Source organism: Bombus huntii, chromosome 3 (genome assembly GCF_024542735.1).
Source record: "Bombus huntii isolate Logan2020A chromosome 3, iyBomHunt1.1, whole genome shotgun sequence".
NCBI classification, from domain to species: Eukaryota; Metazoa; Arthropoda; class Insecta; order Hymenoptera; family Apidae; genus Bombus; species Bombus huntii.
Genome location: NC_066240.1, coordinates 11,863,015 through 11,883,579, shown reverse-complemented (window position 1 = coordinate 11,883,579; position 20,565 = coordinate 11,863,015). Strand labels below are relative to the sequence as shown.

The 20,565-nt window shown below is 35.4% G+C and overlaps 2 protein-coding genes across 20 annotated transcripts in view; one reads left to right on the top strand and one right to left on the bottom strand.

The window, feature by feature from the left end:
• LOC126863629 (calcitonin receptor-like) overlaps nucleotides 1-20,565 on the top strand; it is a 166,227-nt gene that overhangs the window by 98,155 nt on the left and 47,507 nt on the right. For 16 of the 17 annotated variants that reach the window (XM_050613985.1, XM_050613980.1, XM_050613986.1 and 13 more), the window contains one exon: nucleotides 13,462-13,572. In XM_050613985.1, the coding sequence (XP_050469942.1) occupies nucleotides 13,462-13,572 (111 nt within the window). Of the gene's footprint in view, nucleotides 1-2,562; nucleotides 2,733-13,461; nucleotides 13,573-20,565 lie in introns of those variants that run through there. The other variant, XM_050613996.1, reaches the window with a different exon arrangement.
• Nucleotides 15,988-20,565, bottom strand: part of LOC126863600 (juvenile hormone esterase-like) — a 44,332-nt gene continuing 39,754 nt past the window's right edge. For 2 of the 3 annotated variants that reach the window (XM_050613897.1, XM_050613896.1), the window contains exon 2: nucleotides 15,988-20,352. In XM_050613897.1, coding sequence (XP_050469854.1) covers nucleotides 16,617-20,327 — 3,711 coding nt within the window. In that variant the 5' untranslated portion in view covers nucleotides 20,328-20,352 and the 3' untranslated portion in view covers nucleotides 15,988-16,616. The remainder of the gene's footprint in view (nucleotides 20,353-20,565) is intronic. The other variant, XM_050613902.1, reaches the window with a different exon arrangement.

Sequence of the window (20,565 nt, the reverse complement as noted above, 5' to 3'; positions counted from 1 at the left end):
ATTACACTTTCTTAAGCGCCGACGAATTTCTTCGTATTTCTTCGAAACATGATAATTCTATGGGCGAAATCCTACGACAACTTTTTGTAATATTTGTTTCACACGAAACAGCGTACCTTCGTGCAAATTACCATTTTATTGGAAAAATGTTTTGACATTTGGCTAGAGTATCACCTATATAGCAAGTTATAACGAGTAGCTTGGAATTCTTTTAGATTTTTCTAAAGCCCGAAACAATAAGAAATCAGGTCAAGGACGGGAAACTCATAACATCGACCGCGTTAGTAAAAATCTATATTGCCGACGGAGGGTTTGAAAAAAAGAAGAAACGAGAAAGAGTGAATTTTTATATCAACAACGACTCCAACAACGTTCAGAGAAATCTCTCATGGAGTTAGGTGGTGGAGTGCGTAAATAAATACAAGCGACGACGAGTATACGCGTCAAACGCACCGTAACGAAGTTCTTGTTTGACGTGTATGCTCGTCAAACGATGTTTACTTGTTAAACATTTCTCTTCCATAAACAAAATAAAACAACGAATTACAAGAACGATGAGAAAAACACAAAAATTTTACATGATCTTAACAAAAATCTTGCTGACCGTAACTCCAAAGTATTTCCGGTAATTACAATTGTTTACTGCAAATGAGATTCGTTGGTTCGCAAAAATATCGTAAGTAGTATAATTTTCGACCGGGTGATAATCTTGCAAATTACAATAGATAATTCTATACTTTTTTGACCAAGTATGAATCTATAAACCGTTTTTTCCAAAACCGACTTTCCGAAAAAAATAAGCTTTGAAAAGAAAAAATTAATTTTGACAAAAATTGCAGATTCTCAACTTCGCAAGCGTTTTGTGTTCTTACAGTAGCAGCCACAGAGCTGCTATCGAGACGAATATTTAAATATGTTTAAATAATGATCAAAGTGAAACAAGTGTCCAAGGACACGCCACCTTTTTTCTTACGTTTTTCAATTTATTTGGAATAAACGGTCTAGAAGAGGATCTAACAATAGCCAGCAGCAGGACAGATACTTCTACTATGAGAAGCATCGGGAAAAATTAGAAAATCATGTTTCGTATCAAACATAAAAGGGAACAAACAGCGACGATAATGGTACTCAGTGTCGGAGGTTGCCTGCCGCTCGGTGTAACAAAACCGCTTGAATACCATCGTTGCCGAGTATTGTACAATAAAAGCACAAAACATCTCCAAAGTTGAAAATTTTCAATTTTTTTCAAGATTGATTTGCTCGAAAACTACGCCCTATAGAAACAAACTGAGAACAAACGTTCGCAGTTTCGTGTTCAGTTTCCAAAAGTTTACAAGAGTCATGTATTAAAGATCGTAAAATTGAAAAAAAAAAAAAAGGAAGAGGAATCAAAATTTGTTGAACAGAGTAATCAATAGCAAAACTGCTGCCGCCAGAGCGTTCTTTCATGTGCCCGTTTTAAACGTGTGATACACATTCATCGAATCCTCCCTCGGAGAAGAAACATATTTTTCACTGCAAAGTATGCAGAAATATTCTTCTTCTTTTCTTCGTCGCTTTCCTCTAAATTTTTCAAATCTTTCGCAACTGTTCTTCTTCTCTTAGCCTTTGGTTTGTCTTTACTGGTTGATTTTCTCTGTTTTTAGCTTGCTTTAGCGCTCGTTCTGCTTTCTCTCTTTTTTTAATTTTCGTTTGATGGGCGATCCGTTTAACACGTCCGAGTGTTCCTTTCTTTTCGATGCTCTTTTGGTTTCTATCTGGGTAATATTCGCTGTATCTTTCAGCGAAACAATTTTATCTCGTTCATTTTTGACCGAAACAGAATTATATGGACTTACTGTCTATCATAATGTCTCGTACAAGCTGGCTGTTGGATTTATTTAAACTTCCAGCGACTGCTGAATCGAAAGGCATCCAAAATCACCTTTCCAAAGCTTTGTCACTTTTTACTGAAAGTAAAATAGTCGTTCTTTTTCAATGAAATTTTCTGAAATTTGCGTAATATCGAATTTACATTTTTTTCGTAAATATCTCGATTCTACAAAGAAACAAAAAAAAAAAAAGCTATTTTCAACCTTGAATATCTCGCAACACGATTTTGGCGGTTACGCCAGTGTTGCAGATAGAATTTCTAGAATGTTTTCAACTGTTTCTTTATTACAGAAAATTATGTAGCCGTTTTGTCATAATTATCGGATAATTTATCGTATCAGTTACAATTTTTGCTCGCTCGTATTAGCAAGTAAGAATAAACTATGAATCATAATATGGAATATTGTAATCGGCAACCTTGTGCTGTAATTACTGTCAACTATATGTATTATGAATTATGCTATGCAAATATATTGCCGTTTTTATGAGGCAAGTTATCGCTTAAAGTCAAAGAAATATTTATCATCTTGAATAACGCGAAGGTTTTAAAATATTGGCTTGGCAATTAAGTAATTGCGGATTTTGTCAATACCACCTAATGACAAAATCCGCAATCGTTTAGTTGCCAGCCCAATAGTATCGTGGTAACTGTACAAAATATCATACGCAAATAGCAATAGAGTGTGGTGGCGATCGTAGTACAACCGAACAGGATTTGATTCTACGTGAAAAAATAAGTCGAAGACGTGGAATAACATTTTTTCATGTGACGTTTCGTTTCTGAGAAAATCGAGTTCGGAAATTCGTGGGTACAGCGAAGTGTCGGTTATCCGTGTCCCGTTTTCCGAATTTTTAATGTGGTAAGTACGAAAGCGTAAAAGATAGTTAGGTATCATGAAAACAATTAATCTGCCTTTCAACCGATCAAGTAATTAATTAAACTTAAAAACATGTACGACGTTACATGGTCAAAATGCGTTGTATAATTTTATTATACAATTTTTAAACGTTAAACCTTTTACGCACAATATATTTAAAAATTTATTTTTCTCGAAAATGAAGCGTTTTATGGAAAAATTGTATTCTACGTGCTTCACTTCTATTCAAATGCAGTTTAAAGCCCGCTCGATTATTTACTCTTCTTCAGTCTCCACTTACCAAGCTAAAGTATACTCGTCAAATGTCGAAAGTCGATTTCCTTGAGAACGAACCACCCGATCTGCATATTACTGTTAATATACGAACTACGTGGTATATAAATACGATTATATAAATGCTATAACACAGCGTGTTTTATAAGCTGAAAGAAAAATATTTTTGAATATGACAGGTGGCCTTTATGATAATTATCTGGCAGTGACGAAGTTATGTTTTGGTTAATAAACGAAAAAAAAAACCTTTACTAATCCGTGATTAAAAACTGTGTACTATATGAGATGACGAAATTTGCCGAATTGCATTGTTAATCAATTTGTAAAAAGGATGATATTAAAACGATGGATGTATAGTTTAGTGTAATTACTGTAAAGTGTTGTCGTTTAAAAAGTTTATCGCAATCACGATACATATTGAGTCGCTACATCGTACTAAACACATGGTGCACGTGGTAAATATTATGTTAAACTTCGTGCACACTGATGTCTGGCGAAATTTTGTTGCACTAAATAAAAGTACAGGGGCATTGATAAATAGATTTCACGGTGTAACAATACAAAAATTTAGAGGAAACAAAGTATGCCAGTATGTGGCCATTAATACACAGGGAGATACGGGATTTTGTGTGTTTTTATAGAATAAACACGGGAGCACGATAAAAACAGAAAGAATAATACGAAAAGAATAGTGGAAACGGAATAAGTAAGGAAAAATAGGAAGTTAAATTTACAACTTTGTTATCAATACGAATATTATCATAAGAAGAATAACATTGACTATATTATACAATACGTTACTATTTACAAATACACACAAATACTACAATACGTTATTATTTAAAGATAAACATAATTTACATAATTATGTAATAAATGCGTACGTACACATTTCGTACATTGGCTGTTGTTAATTATCATTAATTAATCTTGAAGTGAAACAACAACAACAACAACAACAACATAGGACATGACACTACATAATATAAACATGAACATGAACACGAACATAGATATGAACAATAAATGGTAAGAAATAATAAATCTATTATATTTAACGAATATAAATTACGGATGAAATAAAAGATTGAAATTGCTACACGTAAATATTATACAGGGTGCGGCCAAAAGTTATGCGCGAACGAGATGATCTTTACAGAAGATGAGAATAAGTTTTTTTTTTTGAAAGGATTAATTACTATAGTTATATATTCAGTTTGAAATGATTAGTACTATTAGTACTATTAGTTACTATATTATTATTTTCTTGAAAATAAAGCTTCAAGCGGTGTTCTACGTTTTTTACTTATTTTCGCTTTGTTATCTGGAATAACGTCGTATTGTTTATAAATACGTTTACAAATAGATAATTAGTCCAGATTAAGTATACTTGATAAATTTTCACATTTGAATTTTCCGGGAACTGAGCTTCGTACGAACAAATTTTATTCTATATCCTTTTTTTACCTTGTAGATAACTTTCGATAGCACCCTGTATAATCGGCTATTCTAGATTTTACAGGTCGACGATAATAATGCGCTATAAATCAAAATTATCAACATACAGTTTCCTTCTGTTTCGCGAATCAATTAAAGCTTATCGAACGTTGCTTCGTAAATACCAGTCGAAATACAATGTTATCTCGTAGGTCGAAAGTTAATGATATTGTTAACTTTCTACGTTGTTACAAAATATTTTCCTAACCTTCGCTGTTTCCATTCCTATCTCTAGTTTCTTATTATTTGTATGTATTTTGTAATTTTCTGTTGTCGTCCTATATCAATGATAAAAATTCCACTTTTTCCCCTTTCTTTCCTCTGTCCGACTATTATTCGTTTCTATATACTATTCTGTTTACAATACAATGTGTTTTGTGGTTCCATAGTACAGAATGATTGGTTCAAGGACGAACATAAATTCACCTGCCTGTTATTCGTGTAAATGTGTAACAAATAGAGGATTTGGCTCAATCGCAAATTCACCGGAGCAATTTAATTACTTCTGTATAATAAACTCGATCAGTGATCGGTGATTAAATATAATTGACGTGTATTTAGTTAACGTTTAAAATAAATTGAATCACTGTTTGTTTCTAAAATAATTGGCTAATTAAACTAGATATTTGTCGTTTATTACATCGATATTATCGTTACACTTGCTGAATAATTAATTATACAGGGTGGTTGGTAACTGGTGGCACAAGCGGAAAGGGGGTGATTCTACGCGAAAAAAGAAGTCGAAAATATAGAATAAAAATTTTTCGTTCGAGGCTTTGTTTTCGAGAAAATCGACTTTGAATTTTGGCTCGGTACGCGTGCACTTTATCGCGTCTCGTTATAACGGATCTCACTGTAGATCGTTGTCTCGATGGAAAAATTAAAAAAAAAGATTTTTATTCTATATTTTCGACTTCTTTTTTCGCGTAGAATCATCCCCTTTCCGCCTGTACCACCAGTTACCAACCACCCTGTATATTAATAATAATATGCGATATTAATAACACCTTTTATTTAATTTAAACATAGTTTAAAGTACAAAGTACTTAAGATCGTTAAAATAGAAATAATTGAAGACTGACGTTATCATATAGAATATGATCTACATAGATATATGATATAGAAAGATACTCTTGTTAACTTCGTGTCGTTTTAGGCTTTAAATCTTCTTAACCAACGAATAAATCATCGCGTGATTTGATCGTACGTGAAATTACTTCCGAACTAATCCCTTCTGTTACGGATCATGTTGAACGGCGGGAGACAAAAAACGCAATAAAAGGAACTATTGGCGAATTACGAAGTTCTGTTCGGGCAATAATTCTTCAGACTCGTGAGAGTCAATGTCGTCGAAGAGATTTATCGTTGCAACGATGGGACGTTTCCACTTACACGAGGGACCATCGTTCGAAATTCAGCCAGATTTTCGTCTTCTCGCTCTATTGAAATATCGTTAACGCGTTGACACTTCCTTCTTTCTCATGCACATCGTGAAATTGTATTTTAGTGAAAATTACGTAGCTGTATATCTCCATGAATATAATTGAAGAAACGAGCAGATAAAAATATCCCCCTCCAAATCTAGTAACCGACTATCTCTCTTCGAGTATTTTTGCATATTATGCGCGTTCTATTTGTTTTTGTACATTTAAGGTCCCCGAGAGTGCATAAAAACTCGCGAGCCTTTTATAATCAGAATCGAGAGCCCTTAAATGAAAGATAAAGAGAACAGGTATAGAACTTTCCCCGTTTCTTTGTTCTGACGCCTAATTAGATAATCTTGATGAATAATATGGTTAAATTTAACGAATCTCGGTTTCGTTACCGGCGTACTAAAATATTAAGTAAAACGGACTAGATAAATATTGATTTTCTTAACAAACCTGCGTTACGACGTTTCATCCTCCCTCCCTTTAACGAACGCTTTAAACTTATATAAATAACGTTTCGACTCGAATCTCCAACGAAACGATATGTTATCTTGAAATGACAATTTGTGCATTGCTAGTGCGACGAATTATTTCTATAACTTTTATTAATTTCAATATTTTATTAATTCGTTAATAACGAACAGTAAACGAATACACGAGAATTGGACTTGGTTCCAGCTATATGTCGTTAATAATTTAAAGAGTTGTACGTATTTCTGTTCAAGGTGAAGCAAGTATTCGTCACGGTACGTGTCAGTGACGGAATTTATTGTACAATTTTTTTTATACGAGAAAGAACCAACGAAAAAGGTCGGTACTATAAATCAATCGAGTTCCATCGATCAGCGCGGCTTAAAATTCATTTGAAAATATATTTTTTAACACACTGCGCGTTCGAATAGAAAATGAAAAATGTAGCGGGAAAATTACGAATTCTGCGAGAAATCGGAATATCGGAATATTTAATTAAAACATGAAAAATTACACTCACATTAAATTCCAAACACTTTAGTCGTCTTTTGCATCCGCGAACATCTTAAAAATTCGTTTTACACTGTTTCGATCCTTTCCTTTTCAACCCCGCGTCGGTGAAAAATCGTGGCACGTTAAATCCACGTGCCATAAGGAAACACGGTCCCCAAAGACTGGCTCTCTATTTTTATTTTCTTTAACGCGGAAACTATGTCACATGGCGAGAGGTAATCGGCTTCCTAGTCACGTTAATTACGAATTTCGACCGGCAATTTCTCGAGGAAAATGCAACCATGTGCACGATGTAAGTTGCGAGTGGAATAGGTGACGTTCACATTAATCAAGAATACGTGCCGCTGTACATTATATCGTTCTGGCCAGCGTGTCACGTTGTTCTTCGCTCGAAAGCATGTCCACCGTTCGGAGTTAACGACTTGTTACATAGTCGAAAGATGAATAGGCCATTTTGCTTTTCCTTTGAATTTCACGCAGCTTATCAACCTACAATATACTTGCGTGTTGCGACTGTTTGAATTTCGAGCAAATGCAGTTCCTATATTTGTTGAAAACCAATAATTGCTCTACTTTGATACGGTTCGAACGGTTAGAGAGGGAGGCTATACTTTTCCTTCTCTCGCTATTCATGGTCAAAAAGTTGGACGACATCATAGATTACCGTATATGATCTGGAATATTTGAAATAAATATCTCATTTGTAATATATTCTCTAGTTGGCAGGATATTTAAACAAAAATATATACTTTCCATCCTTAACTTTCAGAAGTATTAGATCGTTGGAAAAGTTTCTTTCGTTTTATAAGGTGATAATAGATGAACAAGGATTTCTGTTTTATATTATTTTATTGAATTAGGTATGATCCATTTCGTTCTATTTTTCTATTATTATGTTCGTGCATAATTCGATAAACTAATATAAAACCAAGAACATTGTGCGTCTATTATTTCCTTATTTTTTTTTTTATTTATTTGTTGAAATTACAATCAATTCTCGCGTTGAGAATTTTCAGTAATTTTTCTGGCGTGGCTCAGTGACATGGCTGTTTATTTACAATAAGTTAATACTTATTATAGATAGGTATAATTTATAAGTATTATAAGTATGTGTGTATGCTTAATTTGGATAACTAAATGAATCTAGCGTTTAGGTCTAGCGGGTAGTGCCTCTTCAGCCTGCGAATCTGGTCCGTCGTATCAAGTAGTCCAGTGATTAGGGGGTTTCGGTGTTTGTTGACTCTTTTGCTATATCTGTCGCTATATTTTGCTATTTCCTCTTTGACTGTGGGTATCTTGAGGTCGCGATGGATGGTTTATTATTTCCTTATGAAACGAAAGAACCTTTTCGGACAACCTGATACTTTAGTCCGTGTTGCATGATGTATTTCGTACCGAATTTACTTTTTAGTATTAAGTAATTGAATTACTTGTGCGTAGAATGCGTAGAATGACGTGTTTGTTGCCAAATTCACGTAGCATTACAAAATATTCTATAACACGGGATATTTCAAATAAATCGATTTTTACACTTTCTGCTTTCTCTGCCAATTTCTTGCAGCTAAAATATAACTTCGTTCCTCGATGTTTATCTATTCATAATTATCCACTTTTACTTCCGTCCATTCTATATAAAGAGATAGACTATTCTATCCTATGTAAACAAGTTTTACATTAAATTATCGTCTAGAGGAAAATATTCGTTGTTTTGCGAGATAATGCGTTTTGTTTAGTGTTCTATGACTCGAACGATAATAGACATTTTCCTTCGAAGAGATAATAATGAGTTACTTTTATGCTATTCTACTTGGTCAGATTGCTACTCGTTTTATCGGAATATAAAGTACATGTAGTTCCTTTGTAGAGATTATATTTAATAATAATATATCAAATAATCAATATTGATTTATTTCTTATTATTTTAAATTGGGCTATATGATACGAAAACGGTAAATACGTTATAAGAGATTGACGAATTAGCCATTTCTCGATTTATTTATTTCTATGGTCGTCTTATGACAGAGTATTATACCCTCTGAAAGAGATTAAATTTGTTCAAGCTCGAGGAAAAACAGCTCTTCTCTGTTTCTCTTTCATACAACGAACACAGGGAAGAAGCTATCGTTCAGAGGATCTGATTGAGTGTAGTAAAAAAAAGAAAAATTATTATTTCCGTTTATTTCGAAGTTAGATCTCAGCTCACGCTCAGCTTGTTCGACCTATTAAACGCGATGGCTCGTTAATTTCCAATCGATTCTGATTATGTACATGTAATCGTTTTTCAAGGTTTTCACTAGCTTTCCGTTAAAAGCTCCCTTTCTCCTTTCGAATTTAATTGCCTTATTATAAGTTCAAGCAACTCGAGGTTACTTTCGCGATACGATATGACAAAGGAAAAAATAAAATCTTATCCTGCGACAAATTTGCATTATTCATAGTTTAGGCTGTTTTCCATTTCATTACGTGTAAACTAAAGTACGATAGTCGATAAATAGTGTTTTGCAGTTATTTTTACAACCTTTTATCATATGCCGAATAAGTAGGAAAATTTAGAAACCAATTTTTCTATCTTTTTTTTTTCGTCCCAACACAAGTTCAAATAATATTTAAACAGTACGTTCAACGAATTCTTGCGATCAACTCGTGTTCCTTTCGCGTCATTCTTCTCTTCAGAAAATCCTTACTATTCGTTCAAATGTTTAATTGATCGATAAATCGTAATGGACACTTTCCTTTTCGTAGTTATCCGACAACATTCGTTTCCACGCCAGATTCTATACGTCGTGTAATAGATTCTACCTATTAATATTCCATTCGCCTGGATATGATTTAAGACTTTGACTGTCACGCCAAAATCACATGTTTCGCTCAGGACGCCACGAGAGTATTTTTATTATTCAAAGCATATAATGGCAAAATAATAATAAATTAATGATGTAAGACAACATTCTTCCCCAATGGGCCGTTTATCTTATTGGTGGTCACGGATGACCACCGTGGCACCTTGGTAACAGTTGATAGCGACATATTATAACAAGATTTCGTTTGTTTCAACAAACCATTCGCATTCGTTATTTCGTCGTAAACAAAACGTACAGAATATATTGTTGAAACGCGTACAAGATATTAGTAAACGGTATTTGCTCGTTCTATATATAATAGTAAGGTATGTTCATACTTCTAACTTCGATTATATGATTATAAAGCAGAATTTACGATTATTTTCTAAGCTGTGTTTATAATAATATTCGTAGATTGTCCCTCAAAGATATCGATGCGAACACAGTGCACCGTTAGATGCATTTTTTTTTATCGATGTTCTAATAAAAATGTTTAATCGTTTAATGCACCACTTTTTATTTCAAAGTATCCTCTATTTATCGGTTATATTCAAAATGCCCTAACTGTAAATTTTCATACAATTTTTACAATCGTAAGAAGTTCAAGCGCTTCGGTCATCAATGATCACAGTGTGGCAGGTCACATATGACCAACGTGGCAATCAGAGTGTTAAACATTAACGTTTATCGTTTTCGATCCAAATACGTAATATCTTGTTTAAATTGCACGGTATTATACAGCGAAGATCTCCAAAGCGCATATTATTCGTTTTGCTACGTTTCGCCGTCATGATGACTATCCTTGCAAATGGCCAGACATTTTGTCGGACAAACGATCACCGACGATCGTAATTTATGTACGCGCTAACGTCGATCGGCGTTCAAGCTCGTTAATCGTTTAACGTTCTTCGATCATTAATATCACGTTCGATCATTAATAGCACGTTCGATCATACGTTACGATATTGGATTTAATTAAACAGCGAGATATTTTAGCAGGTTGTGAATCGAGAGCAAAATTTTCCGGCGTAATTGTGCACTTTGGAGTCATTGTCCGATATGAACAATACGAACAACCTGATAAGTTGAGAGGAAAACTTGATCGATCTCGCGCCGTTTCTATTCACGTTCGATTTGTATCAAAAGTTTGTAAACTATCTATTGTTTTTAGTTGACGACTTAGATACAAAGCGAACGAGCGAATCGACGTTGAAGCTAGAAGATTGAAGAAATATCGATTTGCATGAAATTTTGCGCGCGATATTTGTTGTTACTGGAGTATTGAAATGCTCTGAAATAAAATGACACTATCCATGATCGCCGGCGAAATAAATATAAATCGTGATTGAATAAATTTCCAATTCCATTTGTAGACGTAAATAGCCATTGCGCTTTTAATTCTCTTCGCGATACGTTAGCTAGAATTAACGTTTAGCCGTTTTATTGAATTCGTTAAATTTTCTATTTCTTTGTACGTTTGCTGTGATCGAGGCCGATACGGATGGTCGATAGGATTTCAAACGTTGGTTATGTTTCCACGATTCTCTGAGAAATTGCAAATAAAGCTACGTAAGTATATACAGGGTGGTTGGTAACTGATGGTACAAGCGGGAAGGGGGTGATTCTACGCGAAAAAAGAAGTCGAAAATATAGAATAACAATTTTTCGTTCGAGGCTTCGTTTTCGAGAAAATCGACTTTGAATTTTCGCTCGGTACGCGTGCACTTTATCGCGTCTCGTTATAACGGATCTCACTGTAGATCGTTGTCTCGATTGACGTTATTTTTAAAATTTTTAAATTTTTAAATTTTTAAATTTTTAAATTCTTAAATTTTTAAATTTTCAAATTCTTAAATTTTTAAATTTTTAAATTTTTAAATTTTTAAATTTTTAAATTTTTAAATTTCCAAACTTTTAAATTTTTAAATTTTTAAATTTGTATTCTATATTTTCGACTTTTTTTCGCGTAGAATCACCACCTTTCCGCTTGTACCACCAGTTACCAACCACCCTGTATAAATGTTTTATTAATGAATAACGCAATGCATTTGTAAAAACGGCATTCACGAATAAATTGTCACGAATCACGTGATTATTTATTCGTCGCATTTCTAAATATAATCCTTTTAACGATACGTTTCGAAGATCCTCTTTATTCATACTTACACGCGTATGCCAACTTAAACCGGAAATAGAAGAGGAACAGGGGGATAAAAGTAAAAATACGAAACTCAATTACTGATCTAGATTTGTTTGAATATTGTATTTTACTGGTCGACGTTTTGTCTTGCGAATTTCCTCGTTAGGATATGGAAATTTTCGTCGAACGAAGGAAAGAAGGAAAGAGAATAGAAGATGGGTAAGGGAAAAGAAAAACGAAAAGGAGAAAAGGGAGGAGAAGTAGAAGAAAGCAGAGACAAGGAACATTTTAAAAGGGACGCGTTATCCTACGTATTATTATCAATCGCAAACATATAATAAATTAAACTCAACAACAAATTTTTTAAGGCTAATTTAAATTAATTTAAATCGTTGGAAAATTCGCAATGAAATATACGTAAACTGAATCTCAAACGCTGTTCGCCGCTACATACCATTACATTTTCACATCACGTATTCTACATACGCGTATTATACGCGTATCAATTTCCCCTGATATTGCCTGATATGACGTAGAAGCTATCAAACGTGAAATGCACATGTTCCAACGACTAGCAGAGATTCTTGAAATTCACCTACGTCTCTTCACGTGCTGAATACGTACCTTTCGAGCCACTTTTCATCGTGTCCGGAATCCCGTAAAAAGATTCGTTCAATTTATTTCATGAAACGGCGTTTATTACGACAAGAATTAGGTTCACTTCTGTTACGTGATCCGAGAGTATCTGAGGCGATTTCCAAAGCGTCTGGATATCGCTGTTTCAATTAACTGCGGATAGTATTCCGTCGGGGAATGAAAAAGGAGAAGATACTACGTAATAGCTGTTATCCACAACATTTGCATTCGCTCGAAACGAAATTGAGAAACACGATTGTACATGCCAGAAGAAGAGTTCTAAATATAGAGATTCTCTTCATTTCCCTCCTTGTTTTTCCCACTTTTTTCATCTCTGTTTACGGTATGCCATTATACGAAGAGAGCTTGAGACAAAAGTAGCCGGCTGCGAGTTAACGATAGATGCTGTTTAAATTGTTTTGGCCAAATAACAAAGCTTATGATTTTAACGGAGTTATTACGAGATCCGATGTAATATAACGCGTTGTTTTCTTGCGAATGCTCCGAGAAACCTATTGGGTTGCTTTCCTTTGGATTATTCTGTCAGATTATTTTAGATTTTAAATAAGACAGAAAGTATTGCGAAGAGTATACATCAAAGTTACGAACGCCTTGTAATTAAATTATTGCATATTGATAAAGATTTAACTAAAAGCCATCGATCTGTTTATTTTTTATTTATTTATTTTTAAGTCTTATTTATTGTCTGAAATTCTGTTGCCTGAAATTGTTATCGATATAAATCGAAACGACCGAAAGAACAAAATGCTTCCCTCGTTTGAATATTAAGACGAGTTTGACACATTCTCTAGCTACGGATAGTGGAGATAAAAATGCGAAAAGATCGTTTCATTTAACCGAAACAGGATAAATAGTATACTTCATAGAGAAATGCTTTCTATATCTTTCAGAGCCATACTGTCGGATGACATTTGACGGATGGTCCTGCTGGCCAAATACTCCAGCAGGAACGACTGCATACGCCCAGTGTCCAAATTTCATCACTGGTTTCGACGCCTCGCGTAAGTTCTTTTTTTACATCACCAGTTTCACTGTACAATCGCATTTTTTCCACGAAATACCGTGTACAAAGGAATTCGGTTAGAGACGCGAAAAAAGACCTACAAACAAAAAAGCGAAATGTTCCAAAAACACGTATACTCTATTGTTATACCAATTTCGGAGAAAGAAGAGAAGAAAGAAATCTCAGTTGGATGAGTAAATGCGTATTTATACATATACAGGGTGGTTGGTAACTGGTGGTACATGCGGAAAGGGGGTGATTCTACGTGAAAAAAGAAGTCGAAAATATAGAATAACAATTTTTTTTTTTTAATTTTTCCATCGAGACAACGATCTACAGTGAGATCCGTTATAACGAGACGCGATAAAGTGCACGCGTACCGAGCGAGAATTCAAAGTCGATTTTCTCGAAAACGAAGCCTCGAACGAAAAATTTTTATTCTATATTTTCGACTTCTTTTTTCGCGTAGAATCACCCCCTTCCCGCTTGTACCATCAGTTACCAACCACCCTGTATTTTTATGTATGTTGGTCTTCTCAAACTTCGCTTTCGATGCTTTCCTCGGCAGAAATATTTCCTCCGTCGTGTGTTACGGTTAGATTTTCTCTTAGATTTTTTGGTTTTTGAAGTAAATGGAAAAATTTCAGGAAGAAGATGCGCTGTGTTTCAGGTATCCTTTTCAGTTCGATCATTATTTAAACATATAAGTGTTTTCGTCTCAATGGCAACTCGATAGCTGCTACTGTAAAGGCAGAAAACACCCCCAAAATTGAAAATATGCAATCTTTTCGAAATTCGTTTTTCTCGAAAACTGGACTCTAGAAAGAAAAAGACGATTTGCGCATTTGTACTTGGTCCACTAAAATCCAGAAGATTGTAAAATTAAATAGTTGTAATTCCTGTTGAACAATGTTATCTGTGGTATTTTCAACACTAAGTGGGCCTCGTTTTGTGATGATTGCACCATATCTAAAAAGCTTCAGGTAGTTACGGACAGTAAGTGATACTTTGTTAAAGTCATGTGAAAGTTTTATATTTCCATGATCATTTATATAATTCGTTATTTTATTTATTTGATTTATTTATTTTTTAAGTAGAAAATCTAAAGGGAAATGTCTAAACAATAACGCGTGATTACTTCCTGTAGTTTGGTTTTCATTGAAATTGTATTTCAAGCGTTCGTATTTCTCCCATTTTCTCTTACTCTCGAGTGGATTGTCCTATCGGAATGAAATCTTTCGCATCTTGTAGAAGTAATACACCGATTGGTCCCAGTTGCAAAATTTGTTCGATTTGTTCTATTGTTATCGCGAGGAATTTGTCGTCCTGCAATTTCGTTTACGGGTGTTCGGTGATTGTTCTGCAACTGTTGGACCGATAACGAGATAATTCCTTTCTCAGTGTATAGGGTAGGTCCTCTCGTTGGCAGTTTATCGCACAAAGTCCTCGTAATCTGCATTTCTATAAGCGCTCCTTTGTCGGTTGATTGAGAATTGTGGTTTATCGAAAATTTTGTTTGGTGCAAAATCCGATACGGCTAGGTAGTCTAAACTTTTCACACGACCAAGTGCGACGTAGATTCGGTGCTTTGCAAAATTCTTTTTATATAAATATTAAATCAGTTATATACAGGGTGGTTGGTAACTGGTGGTACAGGCGGAAAGGGGGTGATTCTACGCGAAAAAAGAAATCGAAAATATAGAATAAAAATTTTTCGTTCGAGGCTTTGTTTTCGAGAAAATCGACTTTAAATTTTCGCTCGGTACGCGTGCACGTCTCGTTATAACGGATCTTACTGTATGATAGATAATTGTCTCGATTGACGTTATTTTTTTAATTTAAAAAATTTTTAAATTTTTAAATTTTTATTCTATATTTTCGGCTTCTTTCTTCGCGTAGAATCACCCCTTTTCCAACCACCCTGTATATAAATACTAACCATCACTATTCAAAGTATAATATGTGTAGCAGCTTACGGCTAGTTTATTCGCGTGCGAGGTTGTACAGCCGATGAAATATTGCAATTATTTACAAAGCGGACGACCTCACCGATTCCAATGCCTTTGAAATATATTGTCAGGTACAACATACCGAACAACTTTTCTCTATGTATGTTATCGTCGCTCGGCTTCAGTTTCCGAGAAAGTTTCTGATTCGACGACACGTATGATTTTAATAATCGAATAAAAGCTTTCTTTGATATTATGACGCAAATGTTTTCAATTTCGAGCAACGATATTATTATAACATAAAGCTTAATATGAATTGTATCTGTCTCACTATTCAATACCTTAACGTATTCGCAGTAACGTCATCGGTCGCCTCACAGCGAGTAATATCGCTTTTTTGGAAGAACTGTTTACGGTCTACGTGGAAATGGTGGAAAATAGAAATGGGAAATGAAAAACTTAAATCGTTATCATATTAACTGTTGTTATTACGTTAATTACATAAATTTATTACAGAGTCTTGAATTCTTTTTATTTATAACATCTTGTAAATCTGTAAATTTCAGGCTATATAACACGATAAAATTCCTATATAAATACGGTAGAATTCCAATAAAAAAGAAAGACTACGCCACGTATTGGTGCAATACTTTATTACATGGCTCGTATGCGTACTATGACATCGAATGCATAATTAAATGCACGTAACGTTCCGAGACTCGTATCACAATGGTATTTTCTTAAATAGTATCTTTGAGCGTCTTCGCGTGCTTAAAATTTCTATATGTACAATATAAAAAATACATCTGACAAACAAATAAATCTCGCGAGCTTCACACGAACTTTCACAGTCTAACGATCTATCTAATCGCTGAAATTGCGTCGCATCGTTCTCTAACTCGTATCGACAAGCATAAAAATCCATCGTTCGATCAACTACCCAATAACCATTTATCGCGAAAATCACAATCGTTCGTCCATTGTGTGTCTTTCGTTCTACTCCATCGAATAAAATGTAAAATACGAACAGCAATTGCACACGCGATTAGTAACTGGCAACCAACGATCAATACCGAACCATTGACCGTCCTTTTCAGACCGAATTCGATAAATCTATCTTAAAGTTGTTCAAATTTGTTTTATTAATAATTTCACAGATCATGGCCCTGACCGCCGGAAGCTTACTTTGCATTAACTTTATTAAGATCCCATCGCGTCTGATAGTCGTTTCCTGATACTCCTTCGATCCCTGATACTCCTTCGATCCCTGATACTCGTTACAGCTATCGATATCTTCGATATCTATTACTTCGTTCGATTCCTGATACTCGTTTATATTAATGGAGTACATCAGTTGCACTGCCATTAGCATAGATGGGACGCTGTTGGTTTCTATCAATCCCTCGATTATCCCTAAATCGATCTCGATTTTATTGTAACACTCGAACGAATTCGATAGCGGCATATTCCGTAAAATATCAGTCATGAAAAATAAAAAATGCGGCGAGAATATCTTAACCAAATCACACAACTTTTGGCCCACATTTAATCCGTATTGCACTGGCGTGCTCGAAGTAAGTTGCGCCCTCGAAAATGTTAATTGCAAATACGATGTGGGGTCCATCAGAGGATGAAGAGTGGATGTAAACATCGACAATATTTCATCGACTAACCGTATCTTATTTTCCGAACACGAGACCGTGTGCATGACGGTATCTACGAACCTACGAAGAAAAAGGTTCGTTGATAAAAGATGGGCATTTCTGGCATTAGGGAGGCTGTAACTACGCGTGATGGCCTCCCCAAGCAAACTGGAGAAGATCTTCAATCGACTGTCGAATTTTTTCCCCTCTGGGAGCAACACAACTCTAACCACAAACTCGTTTAAACTTTTGGAGATAGACAGATTTTGGTGGAAGAGATATCTTTGAATGAGGAATTTGATGAAATTTTCGGCTAGAAGATTGCAAATACCTACGTCTATAAAGCTCAACATCGTACTCGTATACTGCGCAACCTTATCGCTATGGAGACCAAGCCTCTCAAGCGTGTCGATCATGTTTAAGGTTTGTTTAATAAAATCGACCACGTAATGGTCGGGAAGCGATTTGATCATTGTAAGTAGCACGAGGCAGACTTTTTCATCTCGCAGTGTGAGCGAGGAGATCATTTGAGAGAACAATAGCCACGTAGGGATTTCTGGTTCTTCCTGGAACAATTGTGCGATTATGAGGAACATGACTTCACGGATAGACTGATTCTTTTCGATCTTCCATTGCGTTTGGAAGAAGTTGAGTAAATGATTACGGGACGCCATGATACGCATCAATTTCATCCCGTGTTTCCGAACGGTTGATTTCTGATTGGATAACATTCTAGCAAAAGGTATCACATCCATTACATTCGTTCTTCTACAAACGTTTACCAAAGCAGTTAGGGCCAGTGGTAGGTAGTCCCCTTGGCACAATCTATTCAACATTGTCAGAGGCACCGGTGGATTTGCGAGTCTGATGCCATATACAAGGTGTCGAATGAAATGGTAACTAATTCTTGCATCTGTTTGATGAATATTCAGCGTCTTGTTCGTTGGGATCAACGGTTCTATGATATTTGAGTACGTTTCTCCGTAAACGAGAATGCCTAAGATATCTAAACAGATCTCTTCCTTTTTTTCAGTCAGATCTTGAAGACACTGTTCAGCGAATTTAATTGGAATCTCCTTGTACCAACGTATAGCCTTGATGAAGAGTTTCGTGTGCCTTTCCTTCCAGTTATCCTTGCAAGCGTTTAGATATTCCTTCCAATGATCCAGAATTTCTTGCGGGTTTCTCTTCAAAAGTTTTAAAGCCCCGCTTATTTCTATCTTTTTGGTTCTTGGCCAAAAACGCTCGTATAGATCCGTTTCGTATTTCATGAACATATCCTGAAAATCTAGAACTGCATAAATGTCATCCTGTTTGGGCGCAGATAAAATTTCCTCTATCGCTTCCAGCAACCATGGATAGTTTTTGACCGCCATGCGTTCTATACGAGAAGCTTTGTTCACGTGGACCTGGTTATAATAATAAATCGAAGAACAGAGATTGGAAAGGATTTCAGCTCTGCCTTGCTTCCAGGGAGTCTGGTCTGAATTATATTTTTGTGAAACGATGTTTAGGCAATCCTCCAGACACATTCTCTCGTAGTTGTGATACTTCTGAAGAATATTCCAGTGGCCTCTGCATCTCGTAGTCCTTAAATCTACCAGCATATCAATTAACTCACGAAACGGTTGATTCTGATTTATTTTATAGTGAATAGCAGCTTCTACCATCTTCACGCCGACGTTATTCAAGAACAACTCCTTTTTCACATAAGCACGTACTATCATGTCAATTAATATCGTCCAATAATCCTCACCCATTTGAGGAAGATCATAGAGTTTCAACAAAGTCTTGAACACCTCGTATAGGAACCAAGGTTGCTCATTACAGTGCCTGTCCTTCAAATACGTCAAGACTTTTATCAGTGCCACATCATCGTTGTTTATCTTGCAAGAATGGATCATTCTACAAGCTAGACGCATTCTATGTTCCATTTCTGAGGTTTTACAAATTTCATTTCTGAACAGTGTTAACGAATCTTCAATAGCTAAAAAACACTCCCACGTAACTGTATTTTTGCTTTTCTTGTAGTCTTCAATTTCATCGCGCAATTTGATCTTCGCCTGATTGATTCGATCCCTGGGATGCAATATTTCCAATAAATTAGCAGTTACCTTCTTCGAATCGTCCAAAATACAGCTATTATATACTTGCTGATAAGTTCTCAAGAAAAGCTCCGTCTTTCTATCCTGTCGATAGTACTTCAAATAATTCAACATGTTATCAGTGTTAAAGTCTTTGATATTATCCGGTAATAGTTTTGGAAATATAATCTCCATGTAGTTGTCGTCGATACTCTTCAGAGGAAGCATCGTAATGTACAACTTGGCGTTTCGCTCCAGGTATTCTCTGCCATTCTTCAGGAACGCTTCGACGCTCTTGTTGCTCAGAAGTATTTTTGGTGGATCTTCCTCGTGCATCTCGCATAGTTCTGCAAACGACTCTATTCGTGTCTTGACCAATCCCACCAGACAGTCAGTAAAATCATGGATATTCACCGAAGGAAGTCTTCTCGCACAGGGGTAGTTTGTCGGCTTGCTCAGTCGAAGATAGCGCACGACGAAGTCTGGATTCTTGCGGAAGAACAGTTTAACCATGTTTCGTCTTAGTACCATCCTCTTTTCTAGAATAATGTTATATACAAAAGTTTCACTGCATGCTAATAGCAAAGGTAAGGCGTGCTCTAGACCGTAAAACGAGTCTATTGATAAAAAGAATTTTTCAGCGAGGGTAGAGTTCTTGGGTGCTAAGTGCAAGGCCAAAGCTTTGATGATCCGCGTTCTAGTGTTCAAAGAAACGTATGGAAATAAATTTTCGAAAAAATATTCAGTATTAGTGATACTTTCGTTGGTACCATTGAAGAAGTTTCTGGCTTTCAAGGCTTTGTTCACGATCAATTTGTCTTCCGATTTTAGAGCTTCTGCTATAGCCTCGTAAGTGCTCTGATTCTTGGGATCTTTCTTGTTTAATATTATGGCTGCCTGAATTTGTACCAGAGGTACAAGAGGTTTTGGGATTTTCTCATACTCGACTACATCTTCCAGATTGTCGGACACGGATAGCTGTTGCTTCACGAAGTCCGCTATCCATTTTAACTTCTCACCAGAGGTGTCGCCGGGAATTGATTGAATAGCATCCAAATAAGGGGTCGGCGTAGCCATCTTGGTCCGGGCTGAGTCCTAGATGCTATTGAGAATAACGTTTATTATTATCATAAAAACGAGTAGTTATATGAAAAATGGGAATAATGGGTAAAAAGACATTCCTTCTTTTTCGTTTGAGAAACAAATGGATTTTCTTGTGGAAATTAACCGCTTGTTTCGTAGTATTGAATCACACTTGTGCCAAGGATCGTACTTTGAGAAAAATTCTATTACAACTAACGATAAGTTTGAATTG